Source organism: Myotis daubentonii, chromosome 10 (assembly GCF_963259705.1).
Source record: "Myotis daubentonii chromosome 10, mMyoDau2.1, whole genome shotgun sequence".
Taxonomy (NCBI): domain Eukaryota; kingdom Metazoa; phylum Chordata; class Mammalia; order Chiroptera; family Vespertilionidae; genus Myotis; species Myotis daubentonii.
Window position 1 is genome coordinate 86,142,060 of NC_081849.1, and position 19,148 is coordinate 86,161,207.

Sequence of the window (19,148 nt, forward strand, 5' to 3'; positions counted from 1 at the left end):
GGCCTATCTTGGCGGCAGGCAGATCCCTATCGGAGGGCGAGGAGCCTGTTGGGTGGGGTTCCCAGCGACACCCTGGCCTCCGGGGGTGGGGGCAGAGAGGCTGTGGCTCCCACTTCTGGGTCACGGTCAGCCCCCAGCAAACCCCTCCTTCCGCCCAGAGGAGGAGACCGATGTCACTGCATCACGCCACCCGAGTGTCCCCTGTTATTGGGCTGTTAATATTAATTAACAACAGTTGCTAAGGGTGACAGTGCAAGGGTGTGTCCAGCCAGGGCCCGCCTGGTCCCAAGGGGGGGCTGGGGCCATGGGGGTCTGGGCCGCGTGGGGGTGGGGGAGCGAGTGTGGGGCTGTGCGGGTCCCCAGCTGCCTCAGCCCTCGGCCTGGGGCGTTGGGAAGGGGGTGACAGGAGACCCCGTACCTCCGTCCCCTCACTCCCCCGAGAGAGTGGGCCAAGCGGGGCGGGGCGGGCGGTGGATCATTAACCCGGGAGCCCTGGCGGGTGCCGGGCGGCCCTATTGGTCCCCCACCATCAGGCCAGGCTGTCCCTGGCAGGAGGCTGCCCTGCTGGTGCCCCCTGGACCCAGCCCTTCGCTGAGCCCGACTGTCCGTGGCCTCAGTTCCCTCTCGCCCCTTCCTGGCGCCGGGATGGCAGAGGCCCGCCCGCGCGGCTGGCTGCTCTGGGTGCTGCTCCTGCAGGCGGTGAGTCCGGTGCCTGCACCCTGCTGGGGCCTCCCCTCTCGAGTCCTGGGCACGGGGGTCCTTGGTGACAGTCAGGGAGGGCCTGGGCCTCGGGGATCCGGCCTCTGGATAGACGGGGAATCCCAGGCGCCCCGAGTAGGGGTGTGGGCGGAGGTCCTGGGCTGCCCCGGTCTCCAGCCAAGGGGCTGTTAGGACACAGGGCTGCTGGCCTGGGTGTGACCAGGGGCCTCCCATCCCTGGGCTGCTGAGGATGCCCTGGCCTGAGGTGGGCGGCAGCTTCTGAGTCTCCCACCGTGGACTTAGCAGCTGCCGCTGCTGTTTCTCACTCACTGCAGGCCTGGGAGGAGGGTGTAGGCTCGGGCCCCAGGAGGGGAGGGCAGGGAAGCCGGGCACTGATGCCCCAGGGGCCCCTGCCTCCGGTGTGGCCTGTGGCTTGGGCACCGTGATGGCCAATGGCACTGGTGATGGTGCCCATGTGCTCAGCGCCGGTACCACTCGACCCCCTGGAGTCGTCCCTGACCTGTGACCTTGCCACATGCACGTCTGTTGGGTTGCCTCCCTCTCTCCCTCTCTCTTAAACATATTTTAATTTATTCAGAGAGGAAGGGAGAGGGAGAGAGAGAAACGTTAATAATGAGAGAGAATCATGGATCGGCTGCCTCCTGCACACCCCCCACTGGGGATCGAGCCCACAACCCAGGCATGTGCCCTGACCAGGGATTGTACTGTGCCTCCTGGTTCATGAGTCAACGCTCAACCACTGAGCCACACGGCCAGGGCTCACCTCCCTCTCTTCAGTGACCTGATGAAAGCCCATCACCCCCAGACACCACCCAGAGGCCTCTGCTCCCCCAGGGCTCCCCAGTTCCCAGCCGTGTGTAGCTGCCATGGCCACCCCCCACCGGGCCTTGCATCCCTCCTAAGCCCAGGTCCCCAGCCCCCCTGGCTGAGGGTGCGGGGCCCCCGGTGAGCCTGCCCTGCTCCCCAGGCCCAGGCCCAGCCGTACACGCCCATCCACCAGCCCGGCTACTGCGCCTTCTACGACGAGTGCGGAAAGAACCCCGAGCTGTCGGGGAGCCTGGCGGGCCTGGCCAACGTGTCCTGCTTGAACAACACGCGTGCCCCCCGCGTCACGGGCGACCACCTGGCCCTGCTGCAGCGCGTCTGCCCCCGCCTCTACGCCGGCCCCGACACCACCTTCGCCTGCTGCTCCCGGAAGCAGCTGCTGTCGCTGGAGAACAGCCTGGCCATCACCAAGGCACTGCTGACCCGCTGCCCCGCCTGCGCGGACAACTTCGTGAGCCTGCACTGCCACAACACCTGCAGCCCCGACCAGAGCACCTTTGTCAACGTGACGCGGGTGGCCGTGCGGGGGGCCGGCCAGCCCCCGTCCGTGGTGGCCTACGAGGCCTTCTACCGGCGCAGCTTCGCCGAGCGGACCTACGACTCCTGCAGCCGGGTGCGCATCCCCGCGGCCGCCACGCTGGCCGTGGGCGCCATGTGCGGGGTCTACGGCTCCGCCCTCTGCAACGCCCAGCGCTGGCTCAACTACCAGGGCGACACGAGCAATGGCCTGGCCCCGCTGGACATCACCTTCCACCTGTGGGAGCCCGACCAGGCCGCAGGGAGCCCCATGCAGCCCCTGGACGCGGAGCTCACCCCCTGCAACCAGTCCCAGGGCGGGGCGGCCGCCTGCTCCTGCCAGGACTGCGCAGCGTCCTGCCCCGCCATCGCCCGGCCTGAGGCCCTGGACGCCACCTTCCGCCTGGGCCGCCTGGCGGGCGGGCTGGCCCTCATCCTCATCCTGTGCTCCGTCCTGGCCGTGCTCACAGCCTTCCTCATAGGCACCCGCGTGCTCTCCAGGACCCGGGACCCCAAGGCCGGCCCCAGCGTCTCCAACACGCTCAGCCTCTCCACCCACACCTTCCTCAGCGCCTGCTTCGAGGGCTGGGGCACGTGGGTGGCCTCCTGGCCGTGGACCGTCCTGCTGGTGTCCACGGCCGTGGTGGCGGCCTTGGCCGGAGGGCTGGCCTTCACGAAGCTGACCACAGACCCCGTGGAGCTGTGGTCGGCCCCCAACAGCCAGGCCCGGCGGGAGAAGGCCTTCCACGACCAGCACTTTGGGCCCTTCTTCCGCACCAACCAGGTGATCCTGACGGCGCCCAGCCGTCCCAGCTACCAGTACGACTCCCTGCTGCTGGGGCCCAAGACCTTCGGGGGCGTGCTGGGCACGGACCTGCTGCTGGCGCTGCTGGAGCTGCAGGAGCGGCTGCGGCACCTGCAGGTGTGGTCGCCCCAGGAGCAGCGCAACGTCTCCCTGCGGGACGTCTGCTACGCGCCCCTGAACCCCAACAACGCCAGCCTCGCCGACTGCTGCGTCAACAGCCTCCTGCAGTACTTCCAGAGCAACCGCACGCGCCTGCTGCTCACCGCCAACCAGACGCTCACGGGGCAGACGGCCCAGGTGGGCTGGAGGGACCACTTCCTCTACTGCGCCAAGTGAGTCCCCGCGGCCTCCCTCCGGGCCCAGGCCAGGCGCTCCGTCCGCCACCGAGAGGCCTCCTGGCTCCTCGGGGTCCCGGTCTCAGGCCGTGCGTCCCTGGGGGGGTCCCCCCCGCTCGCTGGGGCAGGCGTGCAGGTGGCCCTGGTGGGCTCCTGGGAGCAGGGAGCGTCCTTGTCTGCGTGTCCGTGTCCGGGGCTGCCTCCCAGCGTGGGGTCCTGCGCGGAGAGGGTGTCCGGCCTCGCGAGGGAGGAGTGCGGTGCGGCCTTTCTGGGTAACTGCGCTTTCAGCCAGTGGTTTTCTCTTCTTTTTGTTGACCCTTCCCTGAGGATGTGTTTCCATTGATTTTTTAAAAATATGTATTTTTATTGATTTCAGAGAGGAAGGGAGAGGGGGATAGAATCATCAATGATGAGAGAGAATCATCGATCGGCGCCCCCTGCCACCCCCTACTGGGGATTGAGCCCATAACCTGGGCATGTGCCCTTGACCAGAATCGAACCCGGGACCCTTCAGTCCGCAGGCTGTCGCTCTATCCACTGAGCCCACCGGCCAGGCCTGTGGTCTTTTCTTAACTGTGAGCGGCCATGTGGTGCAGAAGCCACGTCCGTGGCCTGTTGTACTTCACACACTCAAGAGTGAAAGGGTGAACAGCAAAGGGCGTGGAGGTCTCGGGAAAGCAGTTCCGACCTTGCAGACCCTCGGCCCCTGCATGGAGGGCGCGCCGCGTTTGAGCTGCTCCCCAAGGCCTGCATCTGGGCCTCAGGGGTCCTCCTGGCTGCAGGTCCGGGGCAGCTCAGGCCTGGTTCTACCTTCACACTGGCGTCATTTTGACTCTGGAAGCGCACAACCACTCGTGGGTGGTCCGATTCTTCTTTGAGAGACAGGGAGGGTGGAGAGCTGCTCAAGGTCACATGCAGCCCCTACTCCCAGGACAGCTGGTCACCACGGGCTCCCTCTCCCAGAGCCCTCTGCTCAGGCACCTGTGATGCGCTGGCTGAAAGAGCTGTTGAAGGCCTAGAGACTGGCCAGAGGTTGCTGGGTCCGCAAACTGTCACAGGAAAGAAAGATACACTGGGGCCTGGAGGGAGGAGGAGGCTGAGGGCGCGTGAGCCGGTGCGGCTCTGGGGGTGGTCAGGATTGGGCATCGTCGGGCCCCACCCAGGGGACCAGGTGTAAGGCCTGGGGGACCAGGCGTGAGGCTCGTCCGGGATGAGATGGTGATGGGCCTGGAGGTCTGGAGGGGGAGGTGTGTGAGCGCACACTGCACTGGGCCAGAGACACGGTTCTGACCAGGGGTCGGGACTGGCGCTGGGCCGGGGGCGGGGCAGGGGCGGGAGTGGGTCCTGGAAAGTCCTTCCTCTCCCCCCAGCGCCCCGCTCACCTTCAAGGATGGCACGGCCCTGGCCCTGAGCTGCATGGCTGACTACGGGGCCCCCGTCTTCCCTTTTCTCGCCGTGGGGGGCTACAAAGGTAAGTGGGTCACCTGGGGAGGTGAGGAGGGTGGCATGGGGGGTGTGACTGCCGTGGGGGCTGGGTGGGGGGTAGACCCGCCGCCCTCCACCTCCTCCACCTTCTCCCAGCGCCGCTCAGATGCTCCGGCTGAGAGGGAAGTGGGTGCGTGTTAGGCAGTGACTCAGAGAGAAGGTGGAGGCGGGCAGGCGAGCTGGAGGGGGCTGAGCACGTCTCCTCCCAGGGAACGACTACTCAGCGGCCGAGGCCCTGATCCTGACCTTCTCCCTCAACAACTACCCTCCCGGCGACCCCCGGCTGGCCCAGGCCCGGCTCTGGGAGGGGGCCTTCCTGGAGGAGATGCGAGCCTTCCAGCAGCAGATGGCCGGCACGCTCCAGGTCACCTTCATGGCGGAGGTAGGGCCGCGGGTCCCCGGCTCGGGGACACCCCAGGTGGCTGGGGGGGCTTCCTGTGGCCCCATCCGGTCCTTCCTGAGTGACCCACAGCGGGCCAGGGTCAGTGGGCTGGTGGGTATGTCCACAGCGCTCCCTGGAGGATGAGATCAGCCGGACCACAGCCGAGGACCTGCCCATCTTTGCCATCAGCTACCTGGTCATCTTCCTGTACATCTCCCTGGCCCTGGGCAGCTACACCAGCTGGCGCCGCATGCTGGTGAGGGGGGGCGTGGGGAGGGCCTGGGGGAGCGCAGGAGGGCATCAATACCTTCCAACCAGACGCCTGGCTGCAGGGGACACCCCACCGAGGCTCCCCAGGGGTGGTGCGCTCCCCGGCACCCACGGGGGCCCATCGCCAGCCCTGCACAGGAGGCTGACCCCATCCCCTTGCAGGTGGACGCCAAGATCACGCTGGGCCTGGGCGGGGTGGCCGTGGTGCTGGGCGCTGTGATGGCTGCCATGGGCCTCTTCGCCTACTTGAGCGTCCCTTCCTCCCTGGTGGTCCTGCAAGTGGTGCCTTTCCTGGTGCTGGCCGTGGGGGCGGACAACATCTTCATCTTCGTCCTGGAGTACCAGGTGAGTGGGGCGCCCTGCCCGACACCCCCAGATGCCCCGTGTGGTTCCCAGGGCTTCCCTCCCTGGTGCTGTCCTCATCCCTGCAGAGGCCCTGCTGTGGGTCTGTCGCCCACACACCACCCTGTCACCTGCTCTCGCCCAGCTGCCCTCTGTAGGGTGTCAGGCCGCACGTGGGGGCACCAGGTAGCGTCCAGGGGAGGGAGTCAGTTGATTTAGCCTCTGCTGTTGGTGGATGTTGAGGTCCCAATGGCCATTGAGCCAGGGATGCCACAGACACCCCAAAACACACCCTGCATCCCTCTGGGCCAGGCTGAGAAGGGGGGGCTGGGAAGGTCGGCCGGCTGCCCCTCAGGCTCAGCGGGGACTCTGGGTGATGCTGTGCAGGAGGGAGGGCACCTGCCCACCCACTGGCCAGCCCTTGACCCCGTCCTTGCCGTCCCCCCTTCACCAGAGGCTGCCCCGGAGGCCTGGGGAGCAGCGGGAGGCGCACATCGGCCGGGCGCTGGGCCGCGTGGGGCCCAGCATGCTGCTGTGCAGCGTCTCCGAGGCCGTCTGCTTCTTCCTGGGTGAGAAGCCCCTGCCCCCGACTTCCCGGCCTGGGCAGCGGGGTGCGGGCAGCCCCCCTGCACCTGTGAGCAGACACCGTGTCCTGAGTCTCCTCTGTCCCCCAGGGGCCCTGACCCCCATGCCCGCCGTGCGGACCTTTGCGCTGACCTCTGGCCTCGCCCTGATCCTGGACTTCCTGCTGCAGATGTCGGCCTTCGTGGCCCTGGTGTCCCTCGACAGCAGGAGGCAGGAGGTGGGGGACCCGCTCACGGGGAGGGGGAGGGGGCCTTCACTTTGTAGCGGCTCGGAGTGGGCTTGGGGCAGGGACGCTGTGGGGAACGTGAGGGCCTCGTCGTCCCCTGTCCCACAGAAAAGCAGTTTAGTTTTGGTCATTTTGGGGACTTGGATCAAACGTCCCAAAGTGCATGTGGGTCAGGGTCTCGGCGCCGAGGGAGCTGCTGCCTCTGCACAGAGCGCACGGCCCCAGGGGAAAGTGCCCGCGGGCAGTGCCCTCGCTGGCCTGTGCGGCCCGGGCGGGAGGGTGGCGGCCCTGGGCTGCTGGGGGCCACCTGGGACGGTGCCTCCACAGGCCTCCCGGCTGGACGTCTGCTGCTGCCTGCGCGCCCAGGAGCTGCCGGCTCCCAGCCAACGCGAGGGGCACCTGCTCCGGTTCTTCCGCAAGGTCTACGCCCCTTTCCTGCTGCACCGGGTCACCCGCGTGGTCGTGGTGAGTGGGGCTGGCGGGCAGCCAGTCCTCACCCGGGCGGGGCGGGGCTGCTCAGCCCGACCCTCACCTCGCGGTCCTTGGCCGTGGAGAGCTCACCCAGGTCCGGGTGCGGGTGCGGGTGCGGAAGCGGGGTGGGGTGGCAGCGGGACTCAGGTTCAGATGGGATGCCTCTGAGAGCAGCCAGCCAGACCCAGGTCGGGAGAGCGGGAGCCTGTGCCGGTGACTCACGTGGTTCCCTCCAGGTGCTGCTGTTCCTGGCCCTGTTCGGGGTGGGCCTCTACTTCATGTGCCACATCAGTGTGGGGCTGGACCAGGAGCTGGCCCTGCCCAAGGTGAGCTGTGCACGGGGCCTCGGGCCTCGGGGCGGGGGATCCGGACACGGCAGGCGGGGCAGCCTGTGCAGTCGGGTGCCGGACCCTTCCAGAGTGGGCGGGGAGAGACCTCGCCTGGCAAAACGGACACCAGGTCCTCATGAACCGCTCATGCCCACGCTCTCCCTCCCAGCCCTGGCACCGTCCTTCCATCTTCCGTCTCCGATTAGGGACCTCATGTGAGTGGAATCCTACACTAGTTCTCCTTTTGTCCCGGCTTATTGCACTCAGTGTCACGTCCTCACAATTCACCCGTGTTGTGCCAGGTGTCAGCATTTCCCTCCTTTTAAGGCGAATAATATCTATGCACACACACATTCACATATGCATCTCACGTCTTGCTCGGCTGCTCATCCGTCGATGCGGACTTGGGTTCTCCTTGTCTTAGCTGTTGTGAATCATGCTGCTTCCAACACAAATGTCCAGATGAGTCCCAGCTTCCCGTTCTTTAGGACAAACACCCAGAGGTGGGCTTGTTGGGCACAGTAGTTCTGTCCCATCTACTTCCCTAGCGGTTGCACCGATCTACATTCCCACCAACAGCGCACAAGGGTTCCAGTTTTTCCACATTCTGGCCAGCACTTACTGTGTTCTGCCCGCCCCGCTCCCCGCACCTCTTTTTTGATGGTAGCTATGCTGATTGGTGTGAGGCGGTAGCTCCTTGTAGTTTGTACCTGTATTTCACTATTGACTAATGATGTCGACTTTCTTTTTATGTATCTTTTTTTGGAGAATTGTCTATTCAAGTCTTTTGCCCATTTTTGAATCAGGTCGGGTTTCTTTTTTAAATTATTCATTGTTCATGAAATAAATGCAGCTGAGTTTTGCCTGTTGGTTTTCTATCCTGCAACTTTGCTGAACCTGTTTATTCATTCTAACAGGTTTTTAGTGGAATTCTGGATTTTATCATCTATGAACAGAGATTTGTTACATCTTCCTTTCCAGTTTGGGTGACTTTTATTCCCTTTTCTTGCCTATTTGCTCTGCAGCTTCAAAGACTCTGTTGAATGACTGTGGTGGCCGTGGGCACCCGTCTTGTTCCTAATCTTAGAGGAAACACTCAGTTTGTCACTGTTGAGTATGATATTAGCTGTGGGGTTTTCATATATGGCCTTTATCACGTTGAGACATTTTCCTATATTTCTACTTTGCTGAGTTTTTCTTTAATTGATTAATTTTAGAGAGAGAGAGAGAGAGGAAGAGCGAGAGACAGACAGAGAGAAACATCAATTTGTCGTTCCACTTACTGATGCATTCATTGGTTGATTCCCTGTGTGTCCTGACCAGGGATTAAGCCCATGATCTTGGTGTATCAGGATGATGCTCTAACTAACTGAGCTACCCGGCCAGGGCCCTGAGTTTGGTTTGCTTGTTAGTTTTCTTAATCATAAAAGGATTTGGGATTTTGTGAAACGCTTTTTCTATGTCAATTGAGATGGTCATCTGATTTTATTTTCATTCTATTAATGTGGTGTATTACATTGGTTGATTTTCATGCATTGAACCATCCTTGTATTTTCTGGGAATATATCCCACTTGATCATGGTGTATCATCCTTTGAATAGACAGACAGTTCCTGACTTAAGAGCCTTCATCCTACAGTGGTGTGGAGGTGACACGCAGTCAGTAGAAACTGTACTTCAGATTTTGAATTTTGATCCTTTCCTGGGCCGGTGATGTGCTCCCGGTCGGACAAGTGATTATGAGGGTAAAGAGCCAGCACCCACGGTGCACTGTGTCCCCAGCCCTTGTCTGGATCTTGTGTTTGAGCACGATGAAGGCAGCAGGCTAAGCACATGTCAGCAGGTTCGGCGTATTAAAGTGCCGCGCGTGATGTGTGACGTGTCCCAAGAAGCAGAGGGGCGTCACGGCGTCGGAAGAAAAGGCTGGAGTGCTTGCTATGTGCCGTCGGTGGGCAAGGGGAGCCGTTTGCGGCTGGTGCCACGGAGGCTCTGCCCCAGGGTCTGCAGCGCCGCTGCCCACTGTCTCACTGTGTGGGAGAGTCCAGTGCTGGGAGCAGGGTGAGGAGCGAGAGGAAGTCTGTGGGGCCGTCGCTGCAGCTGCACCTGAGGCGGGAAGACCTCGCGCTCCTGGTGAAACCCTTCGTCCCGGTCTGCGAAGAGGGCTCTTCCGGGCCGCAGGGTGGCTGTGAGAAAGGCCCGTGGACTCCGCCTGGCCGTGGAGAGAAGTCATCGCACGACAGCTCGAAAAGAAGGCGAGGGTCCAAAGCTGGAGAAGTTCATGCCAGCAGGGGGTGGTCGGGTCCTTTTAGAAAGAGGTTTGGCCTAAAGAAATGCCAAGATAACAGAAGCAGCGTTTCTGCCTCAGACAGTTCCCGGACCCATAAAGAGAATCGCGAGGGGCAGGAGGTCTGTCCGCACAGGTGCCCGGAAGGCAGTGTCAGGAAGGCCTTTCCTGCGAGGAGGAGAAGACGCCCCGCACCGCACCTAAGGGGCAGGGGTGAGCTGACCCCGTTTGCGCAAACACAGCCGGTTTGGCTCAGAACGGCCTTATCGCGAAAGCTGCTAATCCCCAGCCTGGAGGGAAGATAAACACCAGCTGGCAGCCCCTGGCAGCCCCCGGAGACGAGACGGTCTGGACAGCCAGAGCCCTTGCTGGGTGGGCTCCACAGGCGCTCAGTCCCTGAGGCCGGGAAGTGCCTGGTGGTGAGGGACTGTCTTCAAGTTCTTTTTTTTTTTTTTAATATATTTTATTGATTTTTTACAGAGAGGAAGGGAGAGGGATAGAGAGTTAGAAACATCGATGAGAGAGAAACATCGATCAGCAGCTGCCTCCTGCACACCCCCTATTGGGGATGTGCCCACAACCAAGGCACATGCCCTTGACCGGAATCGAACCCAGGACCCTTCAGTCCACAGGCCAATGCACTATCCATTGAGCCAAACCATCCAGGGCAGTTATTTTTAATGTACATTTCAGCAGCATTAAGTACATGCATAATTCTTTCTTTTTTAAAATATATTTTTTATTGACTTCAGAGAGGAAGGGAGATGGGGAGAGAGATGGAAACATCAATGATGAGAGAGAATCATTGATCGTCTGCCTCCTGCACACCCCCTACTGGGGATCGAGTCGGCAACCCAGGCCTGTGCCCTGACAGGGAATTGAACTGTGCCCTCCTGGTTCATAGGTCAACGCTCAACCACTGAGCCACACTGGCCAGGCCCTTAGGACTTCCTTAATAGCATTTTCTTTTCTCCAGCTTACGTTAGTGTAAGAATACAGCATATAACACATGCACCTTACAGGATATGTGTTGATTCGCTGCTGTTACTGATAAGGCTTCTGGTCGATGGACTATTAGCAGCTAAGTTTCGGGGGTTTTCACTAGGTGGGAGGCGGGCACCTCGAACCCCTGCATGTTCAAGGGTCGGCTGTGTGTGCCTTTCCAGGGGCTTTTAGTTCCTTCTATGGCCTTTGCTTCAACCTGAAGGGCTCCCGTAGCGTCTCTGGTGCAGGTCCCGTGGCTTTTGTTGATCTGGGAGTGCTCAGTTTGTCCCTTGTTCTTGAAGAACAGTTTTGCTAGAAAGAGGATTCTTTTTTATTTTTTATTTGAAGGGTTTTTAAATTACTTTATGTACAAAGGAATAGCATTCTGTGATAAGGTGGATGTCCTGAACGACCCATTCACGGAAGCTCGCTTAGTCCAACGGATGAATCCCATGTCCGTCGCGTCCTGACGGACACACTGGCGGCACCTGTGGAGGCCGTACGTCTGGGCCAGACGCTGGCGGGTTGAGCAGACGCAGCAAGAACGGGGGCCTGGCCGTGTCCTCGTGCTCCAGCAGAGCTGCTGGTGGCCCCTCTTGCTCTCTCTGTAGCAACGAGGCAAAAGGGAGAAAGAGGATTCGTGGTGGACAGTCCTTTTCCCTTCAGCACTTTGAATACACGAACCTGCTGCCCTCTGGCCGCCAAGGTTTCTGATGAGCATGTGCTTTAATGCATTGAGGATCTTCATTTGTCACAGGTCTCCTCTGTCGTGGTGCTTGCAAAATCCCCCCTTGCCTTTGTCTTTCAACAGCTGGATTATAATGTGCCTTGCTGTGGGTCTCTGGAGTTATTTTATTTTATTAAATTGTTTTATTTTTTAGAGAGAGAGGGCGGGAGGGAGGATGACGGGGGGGTGGGGGGGGGGAGGGAGAGGGAGAGAGAGAAAGAGATCCCACACGCACCCTGACTGGGGATCAAAACCAAAACCTGGGTATATGCTATGACCAGGAATTGAACTCTCCACCTTTGGAGTTTGGAATGACGCTCCAGCCAACTGAGCCACACTGGACAGGGCTCTTGGAGTTTGTTAAGCTTCTTGGATGTTTTATCTTTCTTTTTTTTTTTTAATTAAATCTTTATTGTTCAGATTATTACATTTGTTCCTTTTTTTCCCCCCCCATAACTCCCCTCCTCCCAGTTCCCGCCCCACCCTCCGCCCTCACTCCCCACCCACTGTCCTCATCCATAGGTGCACGATTTTTGTCCAGTCTCTTCCCACATCTCCCACACCCCTTTCCCCCCCAAGAATAGTCAGTCCATTCCCTTTCTATGTCCCTGATTCTATTATAATCACCAGTTCATTCTGTTCATCAGATTATTTATTCACTTGATTCTTAGATTCACTTGTTGATAGATGCATATTTGTTGTTCATAATTTGTATCTTTACCTTTTTCTTCTTCTTCCTCTTCTTAAAGGATACCTTTCAGCATTTCATATAATCCTGGTTTGGTGGTGATGAACTCCTTTAGCTTTTCCTTATCTGTGAAGCTCTTTATCTGACCTTCAATTCTGAATGATAGCTTTGCTGGATAAAGTAATCTTGGTTGTAGGTTCTTGGTATTCATCACTTTGAATATTTCTTGCCACTCCCTTCTGGCCTGCAAAGTTTCTGTTGAGAAATCAGCTGACAGTCGTATGGGTATTCGCTTGTAGGTAACTGAGTTTCTTTCTCTTGCTGTTTTTAAGATTCTCTCTTTATCTTTTGCTCTTGGCATTTTAATGATGATGTGTCTTGGTGTGGTCCTCTTTGGATTCCTTTTGTTTGGGGTTCTCCGCGCTTCTTGGACCTGTAAGTCCATTTCTTTCACCAGGTGGGGGAAGTTTTCTGTCATTATTTCTTCAAATAGGTTTTCAATATCTTGCTCTCTCTCATCTTCTGGCACCCCTATAATTCTGATGTTGGTACGCTTGAAGCTGTCCCAGAGGCTCCTTACACTATCCTCGCATTTTTGGATTCTTTTTTCATTTTGCTTTTCCGGTTGGATGTTTTTTGCTTCCTCGCATTTCAAATCATTGACTTGATTCTTGCGCTCCTCTGGTCTGCTGTCGGGCGTCTGTATAATATTCTTTATTTCAGTCCGTGTGTGCTTAATTTCTAGTTGGTTCCCCAATATAAGATCGAGGGTCTTATTAGTTTTCGTGTAGATCTCATTAAGTTTATCGGCAGCTTCTAAACAGTTCTTGAGAGACCTTAGAATTGTGGTTCTGAACTCTATTTCTTCCATTGACAATTTTGTCCTGTTTCTTTGTCTCTGCATTTTGTTATGCTTCCTTGGTGCACCCCCTAGTGGTCTTTGTTCGCAGTCTTATAGATAAATCTTGATTGTTGTAGCTAATTCCAGGGAGGGTTTGACCTCCAGGCCAAGTGGCTATGAGAATCAGCTGTGTCAGCAGTGAGAGAACTTCTGTCCTCTAGGGAGGTGCTAATCTAGCGTTTGCCTGAGGCTCTCCGGCAAATGGTTCTGCGCTGGGCTTGGGTGGGGCAGGTCGCACAGGATCAACAGGGTGGGCCGGAGAGAGCAGTTATGGCGGCTCTCAGGCCTGTCCCCAGGGGCTCTGCCTCTCTGAGTCCCAGCACCCGCTGCAAAGCTGGGAGAGAAAGCTGCACTCGCTCTGACCGAAGCCAGACAGTCCCGCTTCTCCCGTTTGAGTCTGGGTCCCTAAAGACTTGCCCGGATCTGGTGCTCAGAGTGTGTGACTCCCTCCCGATTGAAAACGCCAACCTCGCCCTCCGCCGCCAGCCCGCTCCGCGCACTCCGCACCTCAGAATTTGACTTCAGCACTGCGTCTCCTCTGAGTGTCCGTGTGCGTTTCTCTTTCCTCTTAGTTGTAGGACTTCCACTCAGCCAGCGTTCCTGTGGTTCTGGGTGATGTCCCTTCCGTTTTTTGGTTTCACTTTTGAAGTAGTTGTTCAAAGCAGCAAACTCCGGCGTTAACCTATGCCGCCATCTTGGTTCTCCAGATGTTTTATCTTTCATCAAATTTGGGAAATTTTGGCCATTATTTCTGCACGTAATCCTTCTGCCTCCTTCTGGGACGCCTGTGATGTGTGTGTGGGTCTGTTTGATGGTGCCCACAGGGGCCTGTGTGAGTGCCCTGGGAGTGGGAGTGGGAGCGAGCCCCTCGTGATGCCTCTGGTCGGGCCTCATGGACTGCCCTCCGTCCCAGGACTCGTACCTGCTCGACTATTTCCTCTTTCTGAGCCGCTACTTCGAGGTGGGGGCCCCGGTCTACTTTGTCGCCACCGGGGGCTACAACTTCTCCAGCGCGGCGGGCATGAACAACATCTGCTCCAGCGCCGGCTGCGAAAGCTTCTCCTTAACCCAGAAGATCCAGTACGCCACCGAGTTCCCCGAGCAGTGAGTGCCCCCCCGCCCTCTGGCCCGCTCCTGCCTTCCTGGCCCCATCCTGCTGCCCACCTGCTGCCGTGCCTGGGGAGGCCCCGTGTGCGGGTGGGGCCACGTGGAGGACCCACCACTTGCCCTCTGGCCCTGCCCCCTGAGCTCCTCCCCGACCCCCAGGTCTTACCTGGCCATCCCCGCCTCCTCCTGGGTGGACGACTTCATTGACTGGCTGACACCATCCTCCTGCTGCCGCCTTTACGCCTTTGGCCCCAACAAGGACCAGTTCTGCCCCTCGACTGTCAGTGAGTGAGAGGCCTCTGGGGGCTCATGGCCCCCACAACTTGGGGAAACTGAGGGAGAGAAAGGAGAGAACTGGGGAGACTCCCTTAGCCCCTCACACCCTCCCAAAGGGTCAGTTGGGAGGGGACCCGGGCTCAGAACAGGTGCGGGTGCCCGAGCCCAAGGGGGCTGGACACTGGGCACTCACACGCTCTCCTGAGCTGTGCCCACGCTCTGGGGCACGCTGGTTCTCATGCAGCGGGGGAGGGGAGTGAGCCCAGGGGGCCCCGGCCCCGGAGCCGCTGCGTTTGCAGGTGGGGAGGCCCCGTAGGCCGTGGGCTGTTTCTCTGCCCCAAGCTTCCCTTCCTCATCCGTTCACAGGGGTCGGCGGTTTCCGTGATGGAGAGAGCCCCCCCCCCCCCCAGGTATAGGGAAACAGAGTGTGCTCTTGGGCACACAGGCGGCTGCTGCCCGCAGGGGCAGGTGCCTGGGCCTGAGGGCACAGAGCGGCCGGAGGGCGCCGCCCCTCACCCCCTCTCTCCGCAGACTCGCTGGCCTGCTTGAAGAACTGTGTGGGTTTCACCCTCGGCCCCGTGCGGCCGTCCGCGGACCAGTTCCACAAGTACCTTCCCTGGTTCCTCGGCGACGCGCCCAACATCAAGTGTCCCAAAGGGTAGGCCTGCGTGGGGTGTCCGCAGGGGGCGTGGGGTGGGCGGTGCGGGGAGGGGGTGGGGGAGGGGGTCTTGGGGGAGCCTTGACCCCAACCAAGCCTTTACTCGGCCCACCCCAGGGGCCTGGCAGCATACAGCACCTCCGTGAAGCTGGACCGCGACGGCCAGGTTTTGGGTAAGTGTGGCCGGGCCCGGTGGGAAGGTGTGAGTCAGCGGCTCCAGGGCCCTGAGCCTCCGGGAGGCTCCTCTCCTTCCATCCGATCCTCTCTCCTTCCTCCTTCAGGGGGCTTCTAGCCGCCCCCGTGGAGGCTGTCAGTCACTCAGATCCTCAACCTCACACTTCACCTTCTGCCTCCCCACCCCCAACCCTCAGAGCAACATGGGTGCACGGGAGACCCCTGTGGCTGCATCCATCAGAGGCAGGGCCGGTCCACACCCAACCGCAGGCCCTTTGCCCAAAGTTTATTCCGAAGCCCAAACACGGTGGCAGCAGGGCCCTGAACCAGCCCCCGGGCCCGAGGGCGCCTGGAGCCGGCTCTGACCGCTGTCTCTCCCTCCCGGGCGGCCCCAGCCTCGCGCTTCATGGCTTACCACAAGCCCCTGAAGAGCTCGCAGGACTACACGGAGGCTCTGCGGGCGGCGCGGGCCCTGGCCGCCAACATCACTGCCGGCCTGCGGAAGGTGCCGGGCACCGACCCGGCCTTCGAGGTCTTCCCCTACACGTGAGGCCCGGGCGGGCGGGCGGGCGGTGGGCAGCAGGGAGGGACCTGGGGAGGGCCGCCCCGCCCCCTGCTGGGCTGGGCCCCCCTCCTGAGGTGGGTGTGGGGGGCGGGGCGCCGCGTGACACTGCCCGCACCCCCAGGATCACCAACGTGTTCTACGAGCAGTACCTGACGGTGGTGCCCGAGGGGCTCTTCATGCTCAGCCTCTGCCTGGTGCCCACCTTTGCCGTCTGCTGCCTGCTGCTGGGAATGGACCTCCGCTCCGGCCTCATCAACCTCTTCTCCATCGTCATGATCCTGGTGGACACCGTGGGCTTCATGGCCCTGTGGGGCATCAGCTACAACGCCGTGTCCCTCATCAACCTGGTCACGGTAACGCAGCCCCGGCCTCCTGGCACGCGCCCCTTCTCTCAGGGTCCCCATTCTGCCCGCTGGCCTGGGGAGACCCCACCCGGGCCCGGTGGAGGCTGATGCCCCCTCTCTGCCCGCAGGCCGTGGGCATCTCTGTGGAGTTCGTGTCCCACATCACCCGGTCCTTTGCGGTCAGCACCGAGCCCACCCGGCTGGAGAGGGCCAAGGAGGCCACCATCTCCATGGGCAGTGCGGTGAGTGGGTGGGCGGCCGCAGGGACCGTCGCCAGCTGCTGCGTGCCCAGCCTGACACCTGTGTGCGGCCCTAGGTGTTCGCTGGCGTGGCCATGACCAACCTGCCCGGCATCCTCATCCTGGGGCTGGCGAAGGCCCAGCTCATCCAGGTCTTCTTCTTCCGCCTCAACCTCCTCATCACGCTGCTGGGCCTGCTGCACGGCCTGGTCTTCCTGCCGGTCATCCTGAGCTACCTGGGTGCGTGAGGCCCCTCCTGCAGGCCCGCCGGCGGTGTGGGGGCGCCCATGCAGGGAAGGCATGTGACGACTCCTCTGTCTGTCCCTCTGCAGGGCCTGACATCAACATGGCTCTGGTGTTGGAGCAGAGGCGGGCAGAGGAGGCGGCTGCGGCCAGGAAAGCCTCCTGCAAAAAGCACTCCTTCCCGGTGAGCTGGGACAACGGCACCTACGTCAACCACGGCTTCCAGCATCCCGCTGAGAGTGGGGTCAGCTTCGGCGACCCTCCACGCCAGTGAGCAGAGCTCTGCGCAGGCTCCAGGGGCCGAGAGGGTTCCCGTGGGGACCATGACCTGCTTCCCTCCCCCTCCCCCAGGTCCTGGAGGGGGTGCTCTGCCTATGGGGTGCTCACATTGGGACTCCCTCTGACCACCAGGTGCCCAGGCACCCTCCACCCTGGCAGCAGGTCCCTGGCTCCAAGTCATTCAAGCCTTGGTCAGCACACACTCGCCTCCTTCTTCCCGGGACCTGGGTCTTGGGGTCCAGACACAGACAGGCTGGCCTGGTTCCTGACTCAGACTCGGCCACAGCTGCCCCTTTCCACCCACCTCCCCTTCAGTGAAACAAAGTCCCACTTGGTGTCAGTGACTCTTCAGCTCTGTCCAGTATCCCTGAGAACCAAGAGCACGACCCACCCTGCAGGCAGCCGGGGGGGGGGGGGACTGCACCTCACCCGGGAGGGTGTCCGGGAAAGGACGCTGGTCATGGATTGGTCCCACTGGAAAGTGCCGTTCAGTGTGGCCTCCAGCTCCACCGATTATTGAGGTGGTTGCTGCCAGTCAAGGCTGCCGTGTGTCTTCAAGGCTGTGAGCTCCCGGGGACAGGCCTGGAGCGCTGGCGCGGCTCAACCCAGCCCAATCTCAGCCTCCGTGAGAAGCACCAGCCGAGGACGCACCTGCTCAGTGCCGTGCACAGGAGGAAGAAGATGTCTGCTGAGCACAAATGGAGTTTGTGTCTCGTGTCCTATTCTGGTTGCCTCTGGACTTCAGATAATTTTTGTAGCCCAGCCGGTGATGAACCAGAAGATGGCGGTTTGAATTCTGGTCGGGGCACATGCCCGGGTTTCTGGCTCGATCCCCAGTAGGGGGTGTGAGGGAAGCAGCTGATCGATGATTCTTCCTCATCATTGTTGTCTCTATCTCTCACTCCCTCTCCTGTTCTCTCTAAAATAAATAAAAATATACTAAAAAGAAGATAATTTTTGTAAATGGCACAGCACATGTGTGGGAGGGTGACTTGGGGAGATTTCAGTTTGTTTTCCCTTCCCCCTTCCAGAAGGCAGCCATGTCACCGTGTGCCCTTTCAGGAGTGGGGAGCAACTTCTCCCCAACCAGGAGGCATGGAGGCCCTGGCCAGTGCAGGGACCCACGGCTGCTCGCTTTCTGTGAAAGCCTGTGAGGGAGGCAATACCCAGAGAAGCAAGTGCATTGGGGCGAGGAGGCGCCCACTGCTGGCGGGCAGCTGGAGTGTTCCTTATTATTATTAGTTGTTATTTACTACTCCTCACCCAAGGATGTGTGTCCATTGATTTGAGAGAGAGAAACATCAATCAGTCGCCTCTCAGATGAGCCTCGATCAGGGATTCAAACTGAAACCTGGGTATGTTCCCTGACCGGGAATCAAACCGTGACCTCCTGGTTCCTAGGTCGACACTCAACCAGAGCCATGCTGGCAGGGCCAGACTTTGATGACCTGACAATTGGGAGGACTGGTCAGGTGTATTGTAGAATCCCTTTAAGTGGGGTTTACCTGGTGTTTCTCTCCTGATTAAACGGGGGTGATGGATTTGGGGGAGGAAGACCGCAAAGGTGGGGTGACCTTCTCAGCACACCGTATCAGGGCAGTACTGTCGCCACGGCTGATCACTGTGGTGTGATGTTGGTCACCTGGCTGAGGTTGTGTCTGTCAGGCGTCTCCTCCCTACAGGTGCTCCTTCCCCCCTTTCCAGGCTGTGTTCCTTGGGGGGAGGTCCCTGTGCACTACCCACACTTAGGGGTGGGAGGCACGTCCGGCTCCTGGAGGGCAGGGCTCAGCATTCCGGGGACACTGGGTACACATGTGTCAGCGCGGAACCACAGACAGTCAAGTGGCACTTCGGTCATAGAATAAAACTACCTTGTTCATTTGTTGGTCACATGGTTCCAGCTTTGGCCATTGGAAGCCCTTTCAGCTGACTCCTGGGTCCCTGTCATATGCCCATCATGGTGAGGTGTTTTGTTTTGTTTGTTTGTTTTTTGTTTTTAGCACGTCCTTACTTTCTGGCACTATTAGAGAGTTCCCAGACCCAGAATCAGCCATTTCTCCAAGGAACCCTGGACCCTTCTCTGCATGTGGGATTAGAAACCAGGATCTGGGTGCTCAATGTGCACATTGCTACTGGGGCGTCATTGCTTCTGGGCCCCCGCAGCTGGGGGAAAGGAAATGTGTGTGTCAATCCATGTGGCTACCCGTGTAACACTGTCATAGATGCCACCCGCGTGGCTACCGAGCCAAATGCTCATTGAGATGCTGGGGATTGTCCCAGGCTCCCCCTTCCTTCTCTGCAAACACCCACCCAACAGCAGGAAGCCAGGCTCCCCGTCCCCCCCACCCCATGCCACGGACTTGATCCATTTCCACTGTAGGCAGGTAGG

General features: G+C 60.0%; 1 protein-coding gene across 1 annotated transcript; it reads left to right on the forward strand.

Annotated features, from left to right (window-relative positions):
- Nucleotides 1-338: 338 nt before the first annotated feature.
- Nucleotides 339-17,145, forward strand: NPC1L1 (NPC1 like intracellular cholesterol transporter 1). Its single transcript, XM_059655989.1, has 19 exons — nt 339-699; nt 1,688-3,198; nt 4,572-4,672; nt 4,896-5,068; nt 5,196-5,324; nt 5,501-5,683; nt 6,135-6,249; nt 6,355-6,482; nt 6,819-6,956; nt 7,199-7,288; nt 13,788-13,978; nt 14,141-14,265; nt 14,789-14,915; nt 15,033-15,088; nt 15,485-15,635; nt 15,776-16,007; nt 16,127-16,240; nt 16,315-16,477; nt 16,570-17,145. Exons 1-19 carry the CDS (start codon nt 646-648, stop codon nt 16,752-16,754), a joined length of 3,966 nt encoding a protein of 1,321 aa, XP_059511972.1. The 5' UTR covers nt 339-645; the 3' UTR covers nt 16,755-17,145.
- The last annotated feature ends 2,003 nt before the right edge of the window (nt 17,146-19,148 follow it).